This window comes from Sycon ciliatum, chromosome 7, assembly GCF_964019385.1.
Source record: "Sycon ciliatum chromosome 7, ocSycCili1.1, whole genome shotgun sequence".
Lineage (NCBI taxonomy): Eukaryota > Metazoa > Porifera > Calcarea > Leucosolenida > Sycettidae > Sycon > Sycon ciliatum.
In genome coordinates, this window is record NC_088649.1 from 27884508 (window position 1) to 27905410 (window position 20903).

A 20903-nucleotide genomic window follows, 5' to 3' on the forward strand; every position below is an offset into this window, starting at 1 on the left:
AACATCGAAGTGAAGGCCGCTGAAGCAAGCTGCTTCCTTCGTGCTATGTCAACCTCGTCGCCAAGAAGAGATCCTAGTTTTTTATGGACCATTCTCGATTCATCATCAATCCTTTCGTTGCTTCTGAGCACCTGAGTACATTCCGTTTTACTTGGGTTGACACTCACTGACCCTATCAATATCAACTGGAAATGTAATATCATCAAACATCCAAATACCATAATATAATAATCTTATATTACCCAAATACCATAATAATCATTATGATTATCAACTCCCTCAGTATTTAAACTGTAGCAATAAAATCACACCATCTATCACAATATCAACATGCAATAACTATCATAACGTATCGCATTCGATATCCATACTTATCCTGCTCTATTTTTTCCGTCTTGCATGTTGCTTTCTGCCTTAACATCAGCATCTTCCATAATACCTGCTTACCACCACTCAGCATAAGCGAAATTATCAATCATTTGATTGACGATAATGCGAAAATGCAAATAACAATAATAAGTAATACAAGCTGGATCGACATTTGTGTACACTGTATTCATGTATTGTAAAACTGTGGAGACAATGTGCAATAAAACGATGAAAAATGTGAAGAAATTATGTAGAGAAAGAAAGGGATTCAAACCAGTTTTCGTACAACACTCATCAGGAATCGCCGTTGTACTAAAGGACACTGAAACAAAAATTGAACTATTATAGAAAATCTACGTTAGAGAAATAACACTAAGAGCAACAACAGTGAAATTTACAAGTGTGAATTTTAACAATCAAAGCAAGAAATGAACAAAGGAGAAAGGAAGGAAAGACAACGTGATAACACATAACAGCAGTACATTACACCTAGAACATTAACGGCCAAGCTTGGCCGCACTAAACACGACACGTTACTTGAACAATTTCAACCCAATTATACTATCTTTCTGTACACACAAATTAGGCTTGTACAGACGCTGATAGATAGCTTCCAACACTTTTAACTGTAGTCCATAACCATGACGACCACGGCACAATACAGTGAACGAAGAGTCGGAATACGCACCGCAACAATCAGGACTAGCCGGCAGGTGATTGTACACTGAAGACTTGCTACCACGAAACCTACGCACAACACTAACACTCTCACCGGCACTCTCACCATCACTCCCATCACTGCTCTCCGACTCACTGCTCCCTCCGCCGTCCGTTCCATCCTCCGCTTCCTCTGTACTCTCTCTGTCTCGTCCATCCCGCCTGACCGGGTCCATTGAACTCAACTCGGCCGTCCCCCTGCTATCACGTCCCTCCTTTCACCCTCGTCCGCTGAGTGCGTAGCTTCTGTTGTAGTTGGCTGTTGATCGTCTTGGTCTTTCAATTATAGGCTTGGATGGTGGATTAGTTGTGGTTGCTGTAGATTGCGTTGTTGGTGTTGGTGTGGGAGTTACTGATATGCAAGGTGGGTCTTTTTGAGTCGGCATTTGTAGTGTTAATGCAGCTGTCAGTGTTGCTCGCGGTCTGTCACTGGCAAGCTCCACCGCCGCAAGAACCGATGGCGGAGGATCAGGAGGAAGCAGTGGGACCGGGACCGCAAGCGGCACCGCCTCAGGCAAAGCCGCCGGGGGCACTGACGAGGGAACCACCGACGGCCGGAGCAAAGGCGGCGACACAAGCCGACCCGATGAGCCACGCAGAAGTCACGCAGGGCTTTCATGTGTTCCTGGCCTAAGGAAAACGATCCCTTGTCTGGAAGTTTGTCCACATGCTCCTCAGCCTCAGCTCGGATCTTTGCAGCGCATATTGATTGTTGGGCCTCCGATATTGGCGTAAAGCGTAATAATTTCGACGAATCGTACAACGACGATTCCTGATGAGTGTTGTACGAAAACTTGTTTGAATCCCTTTCTTTCTCTACACAATTTCTTCACATTTTTCATCGTTTTATTGCACATTGTCTCCACAGTTTTACAATACATGAATACAGTGTACACAAATGTCGATCCAGCTTGTATTACTGATTGCGGTTATCAAATTGTTGTCTCCTCGCCATTTGTTCAAATATTTTAAATCGAGATACACCCAGCCTCAGATAGATATTCTGAACTAACGCTGAAAGCACGTTTTCATTACCGTAGTGTCGCCCTTAACGTAGGTTTTCTTAGACGATGTTTAGACAATGGCGTATGTCCTAGCGGTGTAGAAAAGCGTGTTCACCGAGCCAAGGCATACCACACGTTGAACATTGAGCGCGTTTTCATGAAGGATGAGATTGCCAGGTCCGGTGACACAGTGTGCAAGTCTCGTTCCCAGTTTAGGTCTTTGCATGATCGTGCACGTACATTTTTGTCATCTCATGACTTCCTCCGTTTCTCAATGCTCCTTTCTGAGAACGACCAGAAACAACGAATAAAACTTATTACCAAACATGACAAGACATATAACTGGCTCAGAAGGAAACGTTACGGCCAAGTTAACATCGATCCCGACACAACCATAATCAACTTAACCCCATTGGAATTGACTACCGTGCAGAAGGAGCTCCTTTGCCGTGGCACTGATTTTGGCGTTCCCCCATCATCAAAGAAAAGGAAGTTATCATGACCGAGTTCGAATTGTTTTATCGAAAGTTATTACGCATTACGCCAATATCAGAGGCCCAACAATCAATATGCGCTGCAAAGATCCGAGCTGAGGCTGAGGAGCATGCGGACAAACTTCCAGACAAGGGATCGTTTTCCTTAGGCCAGGAACACATGAAAGCCCTGCGTGACTTCCGCAAAAACACTGAAATTATCGTCACGCGCCCGGACAAAGGGTGGGCTACAGTTCTGATGCTCAGAACTGATTACATAGACAAGATGTCTGTCATCCTAAATGACACATCAAAGTTCCAGACCATCGGCCCGGTTGAAAGTTTTGATCGAACAGAGAAAGTAGAAAAAGAACTAGTAGCTTACCTAAAGAAACTGAAAGCCGACGGAGAAATATTCTCCAATGATTTCGATCGCATAAAACCGACAGGCACGCTCCGGCCTAGGCTATATGGCTTACCAAAAATACACAAGCCCACATGTCCAGTACGTTCCATCCTTTCTATGACGGCCTCGCCTCAGTATTCTAATTCCAAGTGGCTGTGTATTTACTTACAACCAGTGCAGGACCACTATTGCAAGCGCACTGTAAAAGACAGTTTTGATTTCGTCGAAAAGCTCCGCAACAAGCCTGTACCACCAAACGCACACATGTGTTCGTTTGACGTCGTCAGTTTATTTATTTATGTACCGATTGAAGAAACTGTCGACATCTGCATGGATGTTTTGTTCCGTAATGATGACGTTGACACTCCTTGGATATTTGAAAGTGCGTTTAGACGATTGTTGTTGCTGGTCACAACTGGAGTTGAGTTTTCGTTCAACAATGTCATGTACAAACAAGTCGATGGTGTCGCGATGGGTTCGCCCCTTGGTCCAGTATTGGCAAACGTGTTTGTCGGTTACTGTGAGTCGAAGATTGATGATTCATTGTGGCCTGACCTTTATGTACGTTCCGTGGACGACTCATTCACATATTTTAATAATGAGGAGCGTAGTAACGAGTTTCTGGACGTGTTAAATGGTATTCACCCTGCCCTTCGTTTCACATGTGAGCATGAACAGTCCAACAAGTTGTCATTTCTGGATGTGCTGGTGGAAAAAACGAGTAGTGACGTTCTGACAACCGTTTATCGTAAGCCGACGTTTACTGGTCAGTACATTGTATATGACTCTTATTGTTCGTCTCAATATAAAGTAAACTTAGTGCGTAACCTTGTAGACCGTGCGAAGCGTATTTGTTCGTCCTGTAAGCTGCAGGAAGAGCTTGACTTTCTCCGGTCAGTTTTCGTTAAGAACGGTTGCCCTGAGTTTTTGTTGCAGAAGTTGTTGAAAGTCGAACAAACTACTAAGGCTCCTTTGTTTGGTCCTGCTCGTTGTCCCGTCTATTTATGTTTGCCTTGGAAAGGACAGGAGTCGACTAAAGTTTGTAGTGCAGTCAAGTCCGTTGTTCGTCGAACATACTATGCAGTACACTTTGTGCCAGTTTTTACGACGATGCGTGCGTTTACGGTGCGGAAGGATGTCATACCAGCCCTTCACCTTAGTCATCTTATTTACAACTTTGAATGCCGACAATGCGCTAGTCGGTATGTTGGTAGGACTGTTCAGCACCTGAACGCACGCATCAAACAACACACACCACGTCACATACTTCCACCTTGCGCACAACAACAAAGACCGAAGCGAGGGCGACCGAGAAAACAACCATTAACCACACAGCCGTTGCCTACACAACCCGCGGATCCTGGCTCTAAGACTGTGCTTGCTCCGCCGTCGTTGGTGGCGGTGGTGGAGGAGAATGGGCGTGGTGGCTCATCGGGTCGGCTTGTGTCGCTGCCTTCGCTCCGGCCGTCGGTGGTTCCCTCGTCAGTGCCCCCGGCGGCTTTGGCTGAGGCGGTGCCGCTTGCGGTCCCGGTCCCACTGCCTCCTCCTGATCCTCCGCCATCGGTTCTTGCGGCGGTGGAGCTTGCCAGTGGCAGACCGCGAGCAACACTGACAGCTGCATTAACACTACAAATGCCGACTCAAAAAGACCCACCTTGCATATCAGTAACTCCCACACCAACACCAACAACGCAATCTACAGCAACCACAACTAATCCACCATCCAAGCCCATAATTGAAAGACCAAGACGATCAACAGCCAACTACAACAGAAGCTACGCACTCAGCGGACGAGGGCGAAAGGAGGGACGTGATAGCAGGGGGACGGCCGAGTTGAGTTCAATGGACCCGGTCAGGCGGGATGGACGAGACAGAGAGAGTACAGAGGAAGCGGAGGATGGAACGGACGGCGGAGGGAGCAGTGAGTCGGAGAGCAGTGATGGGAGTGATGGTGAGAGTGCCGGTGAGAGTGTTAGTGTTGTGCGTAGGTTTCGTGGTAGCAAGTCCTCAGTGTACAATCACCTGCTGGCTAGTCCTGATTGTTGCGGTGCGTATTCCGACTCTTCGTTCACTGTATTGTGCCGTGGCCGTCATGGTTATGGACTACAGTTAAAAGTGTTGGAAGCTATCTATCAGCGTCTGTACAAGCCTAATTTGTGTGTACAGAAAGATAGTATAATTGGGTTGAAATTGTTCAAGTAACGTGTCGTGTTTAGTGCGGCCAAGCTTGGCCGTTAATGTTCTAGGTGTAATGTACTGCTGTTATGTGTTATCACGTTGTCTTTCCTTCCTTTCTCCTTTCTTCATTTCTCGCTTTGATTGTTAAAATTCACACTTGTAAATTTCACTGTTGTTGCTCTTAGTGTTTATTTTCTAACTTAGATTTTCTATAATAGTTCAATTTTTGTTTCAGTGTCCTTTAGTACAACGACGATTCCTGATGAGTGTTGTACGAAAACTTGTTTGAATCCCTTTCTTTCTCTACATAATTTCTTCACATTTTTCATCGTTTTATTGCACATTGTCTCCACAGTTTTACAATACATGAATACAGTGTACACAAATGTCGATCCAGCTTGTATTACTGATTGCGGTTATCAAATTATTATTAACAATAATAAGTCAAACAATAATTTAACAACCAGCGAGGAGACAACAATTTGATAACCGCAATCAGTAAGGCCATCATTTTCTATAGCTATGTTTCGCGTCGTCCCCACGCATACGTTTTGACAGGTTGCATAGGGCAAAGCTGCGATTCAGAAATGGCCTCTAGCCTAGCCCAGCGTTGGTAAATCGTTGGTTCGGCATCTGGGAGCAATATTCTATGAGCTTACACCAGACCGCATTGATCGCCTAAGCTGAGAGGATGCGTCGTTCCGGAGCTCTTTGCACTGCTGCTGAAATCTGAGTACAATATTCCAGCGAAGCATAGGCACCATGACCAATGGTTGCCTTCTCTGTCCAAAGTGAATATTTACTCATGCTGATAACCCAGATGCTGTGCTTCGATGTACGATTTTTCTTTCGAATGTACACCATGCACGAGCTATTGTGCTATGTACAGTGCATACACCTCTGATCAGCCTTTTTTATTATTTTGCAACTTTTGTATTTTTTTCCACCTCTCGCATATTATTCTAGAAGTTGAACTGACGCGAAACATAGATATAAAAAAATTATGGCCTAATACTAGCTGGATCGGCATTTGTGTACACTTTATTCATGTAATGTAAAACTGTGGAGAAAATGTGCATTAAAACGATGAAAAATGTAAAGAAATTTGGATTGAAACAAGTATTCGTACAACACTCATCAGGAATCACATTTTTCATCGTTTTATTGCACATTGTTACCACAGTTTTACATTACATGAATAAATTGTACGCAAATGTCGATCCAGCATGTATTACTGGTTGCGGTTATAAAAAAATAAATAAATTTAAATAGTTTGTAAGAAAGGGTTTGCTCCCCACACCGGAGCTCGCGCTATTCCGCCGACTTAAATAGTTTTAAATAGTTTTACTCGGTTAAGGAGGCAATTTAACCCTTTGAGGTGCCACTGAACGCGTGAAAATGCGCAATTGCAGTTCACTCCACCATTTCCATCATAACTTACGTTCTGTTTGCTTGATTTTAATAATAATAATGGTAAAAGTGGAGAGAACAACATGTTACGAGTTATGACAAACAGTTCACCAACGTGACCAGATCATATGCAGGCAGCGAGTGCGACAAAATGGCACAAAACGTACAAGGAGTACGGAGACATTCAGCAACCTGACACCTAGCTCGAACAATTCTCCAAGGCGCAAGCCAACAAACTTCCAACTTGAAAGGCTCAGGTTCGGACATGTCCAAGAGGGAAGGAAAGCATATTAATGTTGGATAGAATGACTCCTCCATTCTTCTATACAGTCATACTACCGTATTTCCGCAAATGGTAGGCCGGTCTACTATTTTTTTCAAACTCGTCCTAACCCGGCCTTATAATTGAGGACGGTCTTGTATTTGAGGACGATCTTTTCTTCTTTCAACCCAGTTTCACCCCGGTCTTCTAATTTTCGCCACACAGTTTTACCCCCGTTCTTCCATTTTCTTCTACAGAGTTTGAGTACTGTCTTCTATTTTTCCCACAGTTTGAGCACGGTCGTAAGACTCATTTAGTATACCCGGTCTTTCATTAGGACGCGGTCTTGTATTTTTTCAATCGCCCCTGCCCCAGCCTTGTATTCAAGGCATTGTTTACGAGGACGATCATTTATTTGCGGAAATACGATGACTTGTACACCCTTGAGAAACACCTCAACTTCAAAACGATGTATTTGTACCGCTGCCTGCATGGACTTGCTAGTCCTCTTCTAGAGATCGCCATCCTGCGAGAGCACCATGTGGTCTCCACCATTGAGGAGATCACCCCGAAGTTGAGAGATGCAAAAGTGTTCTCGATCGTCGACGTCAAGTGTGGGTACTGGAATGTGGAGCTCGACGACGAATCCAGTTACCTCACCACCTTCAACACACCATTCAGGCGCTACAGATTCCTTCGCGCAATTTGGCCTCAAGATGTCGCAAGATGTCTTCCAAGCAAGGATCGACCAGACGTTCGAAGGGTGCCCAGATGTCACCGGCATCACAGACGACATTGTCACACACGGGACGTCAGACGAGGACCATGATCTCAACATGCAGCAGATGATGGTTCACTGCGAACATTCTGGTCTCAAGTTGAAACCAAACAAATGCCGCATCAAAGAGGACAAGATCAAGTTCTTCAGCATCATCTGCAGAGCTGACGGATATCAGACGAGGCACTTTTGAAAGTCTTGGGTCCCCACGGGAAAGCCGCTAGTACAGTACGTCATGGGCACGTAACGACCCGCCGAGGTTTGAAGGTGGCATCTGGTGTACGCTATGTAAGCTTCCACCTTGCTCGCAATGCACAGTTCAGCCCGTCGTACGTCAGGACACCTGGTGGTCACGTGTTCTCTGTACGGTAGACTGATCAGCCAAAGACCTACACACTGTGTGATTCACCAGGCCACCTGGCTACTCACTGCCCAAAGGGAAAGCGTTCAGTACGGGAGAACGAAGAATCTCCACCAAATAATGAGCAAGCAAGTGTGCAACAGCCGGCTGTACGTTCGTACTCTGATGTCATAAACAGCTCCCAAGCTCCGCCACAAAGCAAGCGCGAGGTAAAGAACCACGGCAACACAGACCAACCAGCCATAGCAGCAGACGTAACAGTCGAAACCTCAGCGGTAGACACACAGGCGGGGGCACCAGCAGATGGAGCGGTGATTGAGCCCTATCCTGGGGTATCCGAAATGCTCATGGAGGTACCTGCACCAAGTGCTACACCCACAGCTCCCAAACACCGACCAGTCTGTGGAAAGACCAGTCACCAGTCTCCTGACACACCACCCAGTGCATTTGTTCTGGCAGTTGGCAAGCCGTTTGTTCTAGGCCAATGAGACTGCAGCGCTTGAGCAGGGCCAACTGGCGGCAAGGATTGCATCACGCAGTAGTTTGCTAGGCCGCAAGATCACCATGTGCTCGTAAGTCTCAGTCACAGTTAAACACGGACAATGCGCTTAACCCATGCGCTTACCCAATCAGTCCACCAAGACCAACACCTCAACTTAACCCCAACGCCACGCCTTTCAATCCCAACTTCATTTCCAGCACACCTCCTGCCAAGTGCCAAGAGCTTCAAACCATATTCTTAACCCTAGAACTACCAAAATGTCAACTACCCTAGATGTACCGGAGGCATCATATGACTCCACTGGACTCAAACATACCTGCTTGGAATTATTTTCGGGGATATGTGCAGAAACAGAAGTCCTTGGGGTAAAAAGTACTTTTTAAAAGGAAGAACCAATGACAGGTGCGCTATCTTGGAGACAAGCAGCTGGCATTGCGCGCAGCGAAAGGGCGACCTCTCGCCAGTTTACGGAAATATGAAAGAGCATCTGCTTGCCATGCTCATACTGCAAACTCTACATTTCAGTCCATTACCCCGGAAATGGCTGCTGCTGGGCCAACCTGCTGGATCTTTCTCAGCCAGGTTGGTCATTCTTTGACTACTGTGATAAATACATTTACGAGTGAAAGGAGAATGTGGTGTCGCGACTCATAGCAAATGTATGATTTCCGTTCAACGTAGTGTCCGGATACTATCTTCGTGATCAAACCTCAAGAACTCTATATAATCAGCTATAATAATAAGCAGGGTGGCCAAGGACGTTTTGGGATACGTCAACCGTAGCAGACACCAGGAACCAGATCTTGCGATACAAGAGCTATCACTCAAGCAAAAGAATATTCGTCTGAGTATCAACAACTCCACCAACCCAGCAGTCAAGGCCAATCTGAAAAGACTGCGAAATGATCTTCAACACACCATCAGAGACAAGTGTCGAGTCAATGCTGAGGCGCTTCTGGAGGCCAAAGCAGCAGAGATAGAGAGGCTGAAGGACGGGGCATGCATGTTTGAAGCTGTGCACCTCATGAGACAACGGAAAGCCCAGAAACCGGCTGTGGCGGACGAGACTGGACGGTTTGCTGGCAGCGACGGTCAAGCGGCAGCTGTCGTCAGAAGTCACTTCATGAAGCCGTTTCTTTCAGTTGCATTCGGGTAAAAGTCAGTTAGGCTGAGAATTGTTCTCAAGGAAAAGTTTGCAACACACCGTCGCCAGTATAAAACATTAGAAAACTGTTAGAAACTGGAAAGCAGCCGACTCGTGAAGACGGATTGTAAACGCGAGAATCTAATCCTAAATTAGAAAAAATAATCCCGCTCAAGTAACATGCCTCTGTTCTTGCACCGAATCTCACCAGCATTATCAATATGTCTCTTAGAACTGGACAGGTTCCGCCAACCTTCAAAGTGTCACATGTCAGTCCCTTATGTGGCGACCCAACCCTGCCCCAGAACTATTGTCCAGTGTCTCTCCTCCCCATTATCTCCCGTATTCTGGAGACAATGGTTAAGAGACCGCTCACTGCCAATCTGGAGTCACACCAGCTATTGCCCGACAAATTGCTTATAGCAAGCAACATTCGACTGAGGATGCACTTGTGTTAGCTGTTAATCTATGGTCCACCGCTAGATTCAAACGAGAGTTCACTGGGCTCGTTGATATGTCAAAAGCTTTCGACCGTGTTAAGCATGAACGTCTAGTTACAGTTTTGTTTTCTCTTGGTATAGCTGGAACTGCCTGGAATGGTTCACTGACTACATCTCAGGGTGTTTCCAGAGTGTCAAAGTTCTGGACACTGTTAGTGAATCCGTCAGTTGCTCCCATGGTGTTCCCCAAGGTAGCATCCTTGGGCCACTGCTTTTTGTGCTCTACACTAGTGAACTCCAAACCATACTGCCGCCGTCGGTATGTTGCGGATTTCTGTTCGACTAAGATTTACGCATGTTGTTGTATTTGGTTCTTGTCCGGTAGAGTTCAGTGTCTGATGTCATATATGGTCTAAGTGTACGCGCGAGTATGGTATGGTGTTTTTCCGTTGTCTTTTTCTCGGGTCTTGTTTTCGTTTTTCTCCTCCTGCGCCCTCTCCGTTTATTATTGAGAAGTGAATACTAGTATTGAAGCTAACTGAACGGTGTGTTGCTGTGTGGCGGGGGCCCGGAAGAGAACAATTTACTATTTCTTGTACAGCACCAAGAACTTGCAGATGATATTGTCATGGACTGCTCCAATTCTGACCCTGCCATGACAAACCTTGCTACCTGGCTGGAGGACAATGGCCTGCTCCTCAACACTCCCAAGACACAGTTGCTCTTCATTCGGCCACGAGGCGCAGCTGCAATACAACCGGAGGTCTTCTGCAATGGCGAGAAATTCTGTGTGACCCCTACAGCCAAGTACCTTGCTTTAGTCCTGGATAAGGATTAATCCTGGGCTCCACATGTGGAGTATATTGGTCGCAAGACAGCGCGAACAATTGGTCAGCTCTGGAGGCTTGGACGAGGACTGAGTTTGCTTCCCCGGCGAACATGGTTTCTGAGCATGATCCTTTCCCAGCTGTGTTTTGGTTCAAATCGTTTCTTTCCAGGACTTAGTGCACACCTGCTCTCCAAACTCTCCAAGACGGATCTACGGTCAACCCTCCAACAGCGTTATCTCGTGCCCACAGCTCCTCTTCTATCCTTGCTGGTGTCCCCAGCCTACTGCAACTGGTAAATCAAAAGTTTCTGGTCCTAGTTCATCGGTGCCTCCGCCACAAAGCTAGCCCCCTGCTTCAGGGCACTGCTCCAGTTGGCGTCCCCAGCAACATCCGGGCAACTTGAGGGCAGCTGACCAATCTGCTATTCGTGCATTTTCTCCGCGGTCCCTTCGGGCGACGTTCCACCCGGTTCGTGGCAAGTGTCCAGTGGAATGCTCTTCCCGTCCGCGTCAGAACTGAGGGTGGAAAACGGACCTTCCAGGCTCTCACACGTGCACTACCTCTAGAGGTGATTGCAGCGAAGCAGTAACTCGGTCAGCTACTCTCACATACTGATCGACCTCTGTCTCGATATCTCTCTCTCTCCCTCCCCTCCACCCCCCCCCCCCCCTCTCACGGTCTCTCCTCTCTCCCCCTCCCTCTCTCTCTCTCTCTCTCTTTTCTCTCTCACTCTCTCTCTCTCTCCCCTCCCCCCCTCTCTCTCACTCTCTGACTCTCTCACTCTCTCACTCTCTCTCTCTCAATCTCTCTCTTTCTCCTTCTCTCTATCTTTCTCTCTAATTCTCTCTCTCTCTCTATCTCTCTCTCATTCTCTCTCTCATTCTGTCTCTCTCTCACTCCACCTCTCTCTCTCTCTCTCTCTCTCTCTCTCTCTCTCTCTCTCTCTCTCTCTCTCTCTCTCTCTCTCTCTCTCTCTCTCTCTCTCTCTATCTCTCTATCTCTCTCTCTCTCTCTCTCTCTCTCTCTCTCTCTCTCTCTCCCTCGTTTTCTCCCTTTCCTCTTTTTTTCTCTCTGTCATACTGTATCTATGACCTAAGTTTGATTTTTCACTCCTTCCCCGCTCATCTACTACCATGTTCATAATCATTAAGGGAGCATGTCTTTCTTCCAAGAAATGCAGTGTATGATGGACCTACTGTACACAGCGTTCACTTGCTTACCTGCACTGATGACAGTTCACTATCGTCCAAATGTAGACCACCGGCTTCTACCTCGTCTGGATGCCTCAAAGGCACCTGGACAGAACTACGCAAAAAAACTCTTTTCCGATACATGCCCACAATGACTTACAGGGTTTCTAATTCAGTTGTGGCTTTGAACAGCCCGTCAGGTAGGTCAACCAGTTGATTTTCCCTCAAATTTCTGGGAGAACAAAGTAGAATTTGGATAAGATGTACATTGTACGTCACGGGTCCGGGTAACAGTGAGATGTGCGTCTCACCCACCGGTGTAGATGAGAGAGAGAGAGAGAGAGAGAGAGAAAGAATGATAGAGAAAGAGAGAATGAGAGGGAGAGAGAGAGAGAAACATAGGGAGATGAACCAATTAAGGAGATACATCCGGTTGATTTGATGTTGCACTGTCGGGCTAATATAGGATTGCAAGTACATTGATTTGTAACTAGTTGGATGAACATATTGCCACACGCAGAGCATTCCAGCTCTTACGACAGGCAGCTGTTGCGCGGAGCGAATGGAGATCTTCCAGGGTCAGGAGTCTACCCTGCCCGGCTGTCTGCAGATCTTGATGCGGCACGCTGGGAAGAGTGACGCGTGGCCGGCCAAGCCATCTGGTGCTGTTGTTTGCGAAGAAGATTTTTATTGCTGATACTGCAGGGGTTGATGGTGGCAGCCGCAAGATGTAACCAAATAGACGCCACCTGGCACGGCGTACGAAGATGCTGATCTCCGCCATTTGGCACCTCTTGTACAGTGCTTCATTGGAGATGCGCTTTGGCCATTTGATTCCAAGGAGAGACCGCAACTGACGTCGGTGGAAGTCATCCAACTTCTGGAAAGCAGATTGCGTGAGGCCCCAAGTGCCACAGTAGTATGCGAGGACGGGTAGGACGAACGCCGACTACAGTCACAGGCGCAGACGCTCACTCAAAGCAGATCTCCGTTTCCAGAGGTTAAACATCGAAGTGAAGGCCGCTGAAGCAAGCTGCTTCCTTCGTGCTACGTCAACCTCGTCGCCAAGAAGAGATCAAAGTTTTTTTTCGGACCATTCTCCACACCCCACCAATTCTTTCGTTGCTGCTGAGCACCTGAGTACGTTCCGTTTTACTTGGGTTGACACTCACTGACCCTATCAATATCAACTGGAAATGTAATATCATCAAACATCCAAATACTATCTTATATTATTACCCGAATACCATAATATCATTATGATTATCAACTCCCTCAGTATTTAAACTGTAGCAATAGAATCACACCATCTATCACAATATCAACATGCAATAACTACGTATCACATTCGATATCCATACTTATTCTGTTTGCTTTGATCAGCCTTTTTTATTATTTTGCAACTTTTTTTATTTTTTTCCACCTCTGGCATATTATTCTGGCAGTTGAACTGACGGGAAACATAGATATAAAAAAATGATGGCCTAATACTAGCTGGATCGACATTTGTGTACACTTTATTCATGTCATGTAAAACTGTGGAGAAAATGTGCATTAAAACGATGAAAAATGTGAAGAAATTTGGATTGAAACAAGTATTCGTACAACACTCATCAGGAATCACATTTTTCATCGTTTTATTGCACATTGTCTCCACAGTTTTACATCACATGACTAAATTGTACACAAATGTCGATCCAGCATGTATTACTGGTTGCGGTTATAAAACAATAATTTATGATTTTAAATAGTTTTACTCGGCTAAGGAGGCAATTTAATAATTATGGTAAAAGTGGAGAGCACAACATGTTACGAGTTATGACAAACAGTTCACCAACATGACCAGATCATATGCAGGCAGCGAGTGCGACAAAATGGCACAAAACTTACAAGGAGTACGGAGACATTCAGCAATCTGACACCTAGCTCGAACAATTCTCCAAGGCGCAAGCCAACAAACTTCCAACTTGAAAGGCTCAGGTTCGGACATGTCCAAGAGGGTAGGAAAGCATATTTTTGTTGGATAGAATGACTCCTTTCTTTCATTTCAGGGTTCTTGGCTGCCCATACTAACAATCTCATTTGGCTCCGAAAGCAAATATCTGTACTTCGTCGGGTTTTTCCCGAAATGGCCAGATAGATTTTCTTCATTTCTTAAAGAAGTACAGCCAGCTATGTGGTTCATACACTAAACATTAGATAATCGATATTGAATCAATGTGAAGGAACTAGGAGCCCGGTTTACTGAATCCAATATTGGCTGACGTGTGTGGTGGACAAAAAGCATTATAGTCAAACATAATTGCCGCAAAGATTTCATTCAAATGTTGCAAAGGTATTTAAAAATAGTGATGGGAAGAGTTTAAGGAGTTATGGCCCCTGCAGCTACCAGAAGCATACTTTGTCAAGTACTACCAACACGGAGTTCCACCTGGAAAAGTCTTTCACGATCGGCGTCAGATTCGGGTCATAAAGGGTGGTCAGGATAAATTAGATCAATCAACGAGATGCCAAATCCCGAAATCCCATTTGCCACATCTCAAAAGAACAGAACTACGACAAAAATGCCTTTTTACGGTACATGCCCAACATGACTTACAGGGTCTGTAATTTGGTTGTGGTGTTGAACAGCTCAGCAGGTAGGTGAACAAGTTGATTACGGTACAAATCTCTGGGACAACAAAGTAGAATTTTGATAGGATGTATATCACTTTTCTTCAGAATTCCCAAACTCCATTGCAGCGTATTCCTTGCACTTGAAAACACCCCCATTCCGGCAACAGGCTCTCAGCTGCACCAAATAAATAACTGCCCTGATGATGCCCAATGGGCGAAATATTGGCAAGTTATTTATTTGGTACAGCTGAGAGCCTGTTGCCGGAATGGCGGTGTTTTCAAATGTATATCACTTCCTGGAAGAATTTCTTATTACTCTATATTGTCGTACTAGTTTGTAGGTGGAGTGTGTGGGTTACAGTGAGAGCTTTTACCCACCCGCCTGTGTAGATTCACACCAAGTTTGAGCTACGAAGTCTGAAGAAAATGTTGAACGCTGAATTCGCCGGGAATGGATGTGTTAGTGCCTCCACAGCGTGCAAAGTAAATATACATCTATGGAGGTGCACGGCTGGATGTGGCTGCCATTGGAGTCTGGTAGGTTTGAGCAAACATTCTTCGATGCTCGGGTGTATAACCCTTATGCTCGTTCAAACCGAAACCCCGCCTCCCTGGTGCCCGTCTATGCCAGACACGAGAAGGAGAAGTGTCGCAGCTACGAAGCACGAGTTTTGCACATCGATCATGCGTCATTTGTCCCCATCGTCCTCAGTTGCACTGGCGGGCAAAGCAAAGCAGCGAGGGCTCTCTACCGCAGGGTTGCGTTCATGGTATTGGAGAAGACAGGAGAGTCTTTCTCGTCGGTGATTGCCTTTCTTCGAGTGAGGTTGGGCTTTGCCCTCGTCCGAGCAGCTGCCGCTGCCATTCGTGGTCATCGACGTCCAGCCTCTTCCTCTGCCGTTGATCAGAACCGGTCAGCAGCTTTGGCTGTTGCGCAGTGTGGCTTGGCGTTGTGAGAACTAACTACTTGCACTGTATCCCCATTGGACTTGCACTTCCTGTCAAATATCCGTCTTTTCCTTTTCTGCCTGTGGCAGGCAGGCATAGTGGGATGGTGTAAGACCATGATTGAGAAACAGAGGGTACCAGGTTCAAGTCCTGCTTGGAAGCGGAAGGATTTTTTCCAGCCGTGCTGCGACCCACAGTTAATTGGGAACTCGTGGCCTGGCACGAGGGAAACATGGATGCAGTGAATGGGATTTCGGTCTTTGACCACTTTGTGGTGGGTCTGATCTACTCACCTCCCACCGTTTAGGAGCTGCATCTGCGCCTTGATCCAAGAGGGTGGTGGCGTTCCTGCGGATGCGGAAAACTGGGCCTTTGGCCGAGTCTCACGCGAACCGTGAAATTTTTTTTTTTTTTTTTCTTTACCAGGCGTGGGCCATTCCCTGGACTATCAAAATGGGTGCCTTATTATTTTATCTGTTTGTGTTTTAATGACAGTCCATTGCAGATTACAATATTTTTACATCTATGCTGTGATAGGTGATTTCAAGTAGTGCTTTGAGCCGAATTCTGACTTTGGGGCTCATAATATGGCCGAATTTGGACATTCTCTCAGCCGGTAGAAAGCCGATTAGGCGAAAAATCGGGTCGATTTGGGAAATGCCTAGCTGGTGCTCATGGCCAATGGTACTACCGTGCTCGCTGCGAGTTCTGGAGCTGGTCAAGGGGATATTGCATTGTGGCGAACAGAGAGTAGATGCGGAGGGCCAGGAAAGCAGTGCAGCTGGTACGGGTAGGCAAGCGAGGCAACAGTACAGCAGATGGCCAGGCTGGTTAGGTGTCCACCAGGACCGAAAGTATCCAGTGCGCAGCGCTGAACATTGTTCAGACGCTGGAGGTGACTCTGCACAGCTCCCATCCACACAAGAGGCGCATACTCCATGACTGGTTGTACGAACGCCTTAAATACAGTCCACCTGCCGGCGCAGGTTAGGATGTGGGCGGCTCTGTTTAGGACCCCAAGCCGTTGGCGTGCACGGGTGGCTGCGGAGCGTAGGTAGTTTGTAAATGTTATTATTTAAGGGGTCAGCCTACCCATAAATTCCATATGGCATTCAATTGACCGTACCTTTGGTGTCTCTCAATGGATTTGAGTGAAAATTTGACCACACACTTCTTCCAATATGCTGGCTCTCTGATTTAGAAGTTCTTGAGCCTCGCTGACAGGCTTTCCAGGCCGGAAAAACTCAAAATTCCAGCATAGTGCCTCGGTGTGAGCGACACCCAGGAGCCAAAAGAATGCATTTACAATTTGTTCACATTTTCATGCCCATTCTGTCCGTGCGCGGGATCCAAGCCTAAACCAAGTCCACAAGCAGCCATGGGTGGTGGGGTAGGGCCCCTCAAAGTGGCCCTGGAATCTGTCACAACGGAACGAGTTTGCGTTCTCTCACAGACTCCCACAGACCCAAGTCAATTTTAGATTTTTTTAGGTTTACCACGTGCTACGAGGTCGTACCTTTGATACAACATCCAGTGCTGGGACGTCCACAGCAAGCCATTTCCACAGCGCTGCACACCAAATCCAGGATACCCTCAAAAATCGGCAAAGACTACCACTCGCGTTCCACTACTGCCTAGTACTGAATCCTACCTGACTTCTTGACATGACTCAAACTTGCCAAAGTCACTAAATCATTGTCAACCACAATATTCAAGCCACATATCTGCAACGTCACTAAGGTGCTGGCAAAGGCCCTGCTGCACGTGCAGCCCAATACGTGGCTGAAAAAACGTGATATTTGGACTTGGAGCAAAATTCTGCACACTTTCGCGTGTTTCCATGATAGGACAAGTTTCGCACGGTCTGCTCATATTCAAATACAGTGCTGCCAAAAAATGACAGTGTGCAAAAAAATCTTTTCCCTTGCAAGGGCACATTTTTTCGGCCATAACTTTTCAACGGCTGGTCAGATCGAGACAAAATTTTCAGAGATTTTGCAGCTATTCATGCTCTTTCAACTGACGTAGCACTAGATATGAATTTACAAATTCGATTTTTCACCGAATTTTTGGGTGGTCTGCCACCTTAAATGATCTCCCAAAGGCATAGCCTATCTGGGGGATCAGGTGATCGCTAAAGGTCAACTTGGTGTCCATCTTCACACCAAGGAGGGTGACGCTGGTTGTCTCGGGTAGCAGTGTGCCACCAAACAGGAGTGCGGGGAGATCTAAGCCGGCGCGTCTGAGGGTGACTGTCATGGCCTGGGATTTGGTCGGGTCAAAAATCACTTTCCATGTATGGCCTCTGAGGGTGGCTGTCATGGCCTTGGATATGGTCGGTTGAAAAATCACTTTCCTTGTTTGGCCCCACTGGTGCAGTCTGTCAATGCCCAACCTGCTGCAGCCAATACAGTTCCTTTTCACAGTGCTAACCGACAGAGCGATATGCAATCGCAGCAGCCATTCATTTTTGTCAAACTCATTCTTGACACAGATGTCCTCGAACAGGTGGAGATAACGCTCCAGTAGCTGCCTTCCGTCGTATGTCGATACTTTCATTAAAGGCCCACGCCCACCGCTGTGACAGGGAGCCTCCGCTGTACCTCCCATCAACCTCACACGCGCAGCGTCACCCATTCCATCAACCTATCGCCTTCAAATACATACCGAATTCCGTTGGCGAAAAAGTTTGCTTCCAAATAACCTAGTTCCTGTTCCATGCTCGCTTCGTATCCTGGAGTGGTCTCCAAATGTTGTGAACCCTCTGTGATTCTCTAAATTGTCAGGATCGAACGACCACATTGCACGAGGACAACTATTAACTCTTGGCAGTATATTTCACTTCGATCAACAGCAACTAACGCTAAAACCACCAGGTAGTTATAGCGTGAAAATGACAGCAAACACATACAACATACACTATAGCGCCCACAACAAATCACACATAGCGCATGTAGCGTATACCACGTCGTACACATCAGCGGTACGGCGGAGTCAAGATACAACTGCATTGAAACGAACACAATGCCACAAGCGAGAATCCCTGTCACACTTGAGAAGTTGTGGTTTCATAACAAAAAGAGTTTCCATGACTTTCGAGATTATGCACAGCAACAAGAGTACATAACCCCCAAGAGTGTGCAACTGCCTGCACAACCTCTATGCTGTGCTGCGACGGCAGAACTTCACATTACGTGACATGGTTCAAAAGGTTATGCTGGCAAACAGTGCAAAGTGACGACAAGAGAGTTGTACGCAAAGCTGGGCTGCGTACAACCCTGTAACTATCATGCACAGAGTGCAAATAATGTGTACGGGTTCATCACGTGATGTGAAGTTCTGCCGTCGCAGACCCCATAGCTGGAATTGCACACTCTTGGGGGTTATGTACTCTTGACAGCAAGGGTACGGGCCTGTAATTCTTAAGGTTTGAGCGGGAAGATTGCTTGTGGATTTAAACCACGTTGGCCGTCTTCCACATCCTAGGTCGAACTCCAGACCGGAACACTGATCTCTGTCTCCATTCTGCCTGTACAATGTCCTTCATTACTTTTAAAATTGCTTGTCCACCCAGCTTCGCGAAATCCCTTCTGGCACTCTCTTCAAATCCCAGATATCCCTGCTGTTCCAGAACTCTGTATGCTCGTGTAGCGACCACCCTGCCCATACATGTAGTCACTAATCCCTGCTCACCCAATTCTTCGTCATTCTTCCTCCTCTCTCACACCATTATCGCTTATTGGTCACTGGGTACCGTGAGAATAAAGTTTTGACAACAACCACGTTATGAATTTGCAGTTGAAAGCCCTATTTGAATAAGGTGACGAGCTGTCTTTGATGATGCTGTGCGGTCCATGCACCCCATCTTTTTCATAGCTACGGAAATAAGGCTGCGTTTACACAAAGACAAAATGAAACAAAACGAAACGTAACGAAAACGGGCTGGCCTCGACTCGTTTTCAAACCTTTTACACGAGAACGGAAAATCGTTTTGAACCGTTTTACACGAAAACGGAAAACGGGCGATCAGTCTGGAGTTAGCACGTGCTGGTTTGGCGCAAGGGCGGGAAGTAACACGTGAGTTGGAGTTGGTACGTGCTGGTGGTCGCAAGGAATGGATATTTCCCGCTAGTTATACTCTGGCACGGAATGGTTTCCATAACCGCGCTCCGTTTCCAATCGTTTTCACTGTTTTCACCGTTTACACGAGAATGAAAACGTATTGAAAACTTTTCAAAACACTTTGAAGTGCTTTTCCATTTCGTTCCGTTTAGGTATCGTTTTCGGTCGTTGCCGTGTAAACGATAGTAGTAAACGCAACGATATCATTCCGGTTGGGTCGTATTTCGTTGTCGTGTAAACGCAAATCGTTTTCAATCGTGTAAACGCAGCCTTAAGCATCATTACCGCATAGTGAGGATTCTTGATTGCCATTTAGAGTGAGATTCGTTTTGAAAATTGACTTACATATCCGTAACGATCTTGTTATTCTGAAATGCTGAGCCACTGAGATCCGTCAAACCGTAAGAGTTCAAAGAACTAGATGCAATAAGGCACAGAATAAAGCGGTATTTTATACAAAAAATAAAGGACCCAGGAACTACACGTTATGCTATACAGTCCATTAACGGTTGAATATTGAGTATTTCAAGCCTTTTCACGACGAAGATGGAGTTCTTTTTGGAGATGGGCAAAGGGCATGGTGTCCGACTTCGGGCGTCTGGTGAAGCCAGGGATCATTTTGTCCAGTCAGGTCGGCAGCCTAACCGTCGGTAAGCTTGTGTTTGGATCCCGTTCTGCTCGATGTGGTAGATCACAAACAATTTGATATCGCACAAATTGATCTCAGCACCGTGCGTACGGTATTTTATATTCAGAAAATCCCAAAGTGTCTCTGTTTGCCCATCCTATGCCACGAGAAACTCAAATCAGGCTCCTATGTCCTCTGCCTTCATGATTGAATGTCCACTTCGTTTGAACAACGAACACAATCGAGGACGGCTTTGCAATGAAAAATACAGCTGGAGCTGAAAAACGAAGAAAAAAAACGTGCTCAGGATGAGACTAGAGTACACGCATACTCTTTTTTTTGTGAAAAATGCGTGTCGCCGACTGACCAGTAATTTCGCCTGACGCATCATGGACCCAGCAAGCACCGGACCGTGTTCGGCAAGATGCTATGACAGCCAAGAAGGATTTTGCCAGACAACGTGGCACAACAAGTGAGGCTGAGTTCCACCAGCTGCGGCAGTCGGCTTCGGCGGATATGGCACAG

At 46.4% G+C, this 20903-nt stretch overlaps 1 protein-coding gene across 2 annotated transcripts in view; it reads right to left on the reverse strand.

The window, feature by feature from the left end:
• LOC135820641 (platelet glycoprotein V-like) overlaps positions 1-20903 on the reverse strand; it is a gene marked incomplete at its 5' end in the record, with an annotated part of 171686 nt that overhangs the window by 130910 nt on the left and 19873 nt on the right. For both annotated transcript variants that reach the window (XM_065333674.1, XM_065333673.1), the window contains 3 exon segments: positions 12225-12296; positions 14664-14735; positions 20096-20167. In XM_065333674.1, coding sequence (XP_065189746.1) covers positions 12225-12296; positions 14664-14735; positions 20096-20167 — 216 coding nt within the window.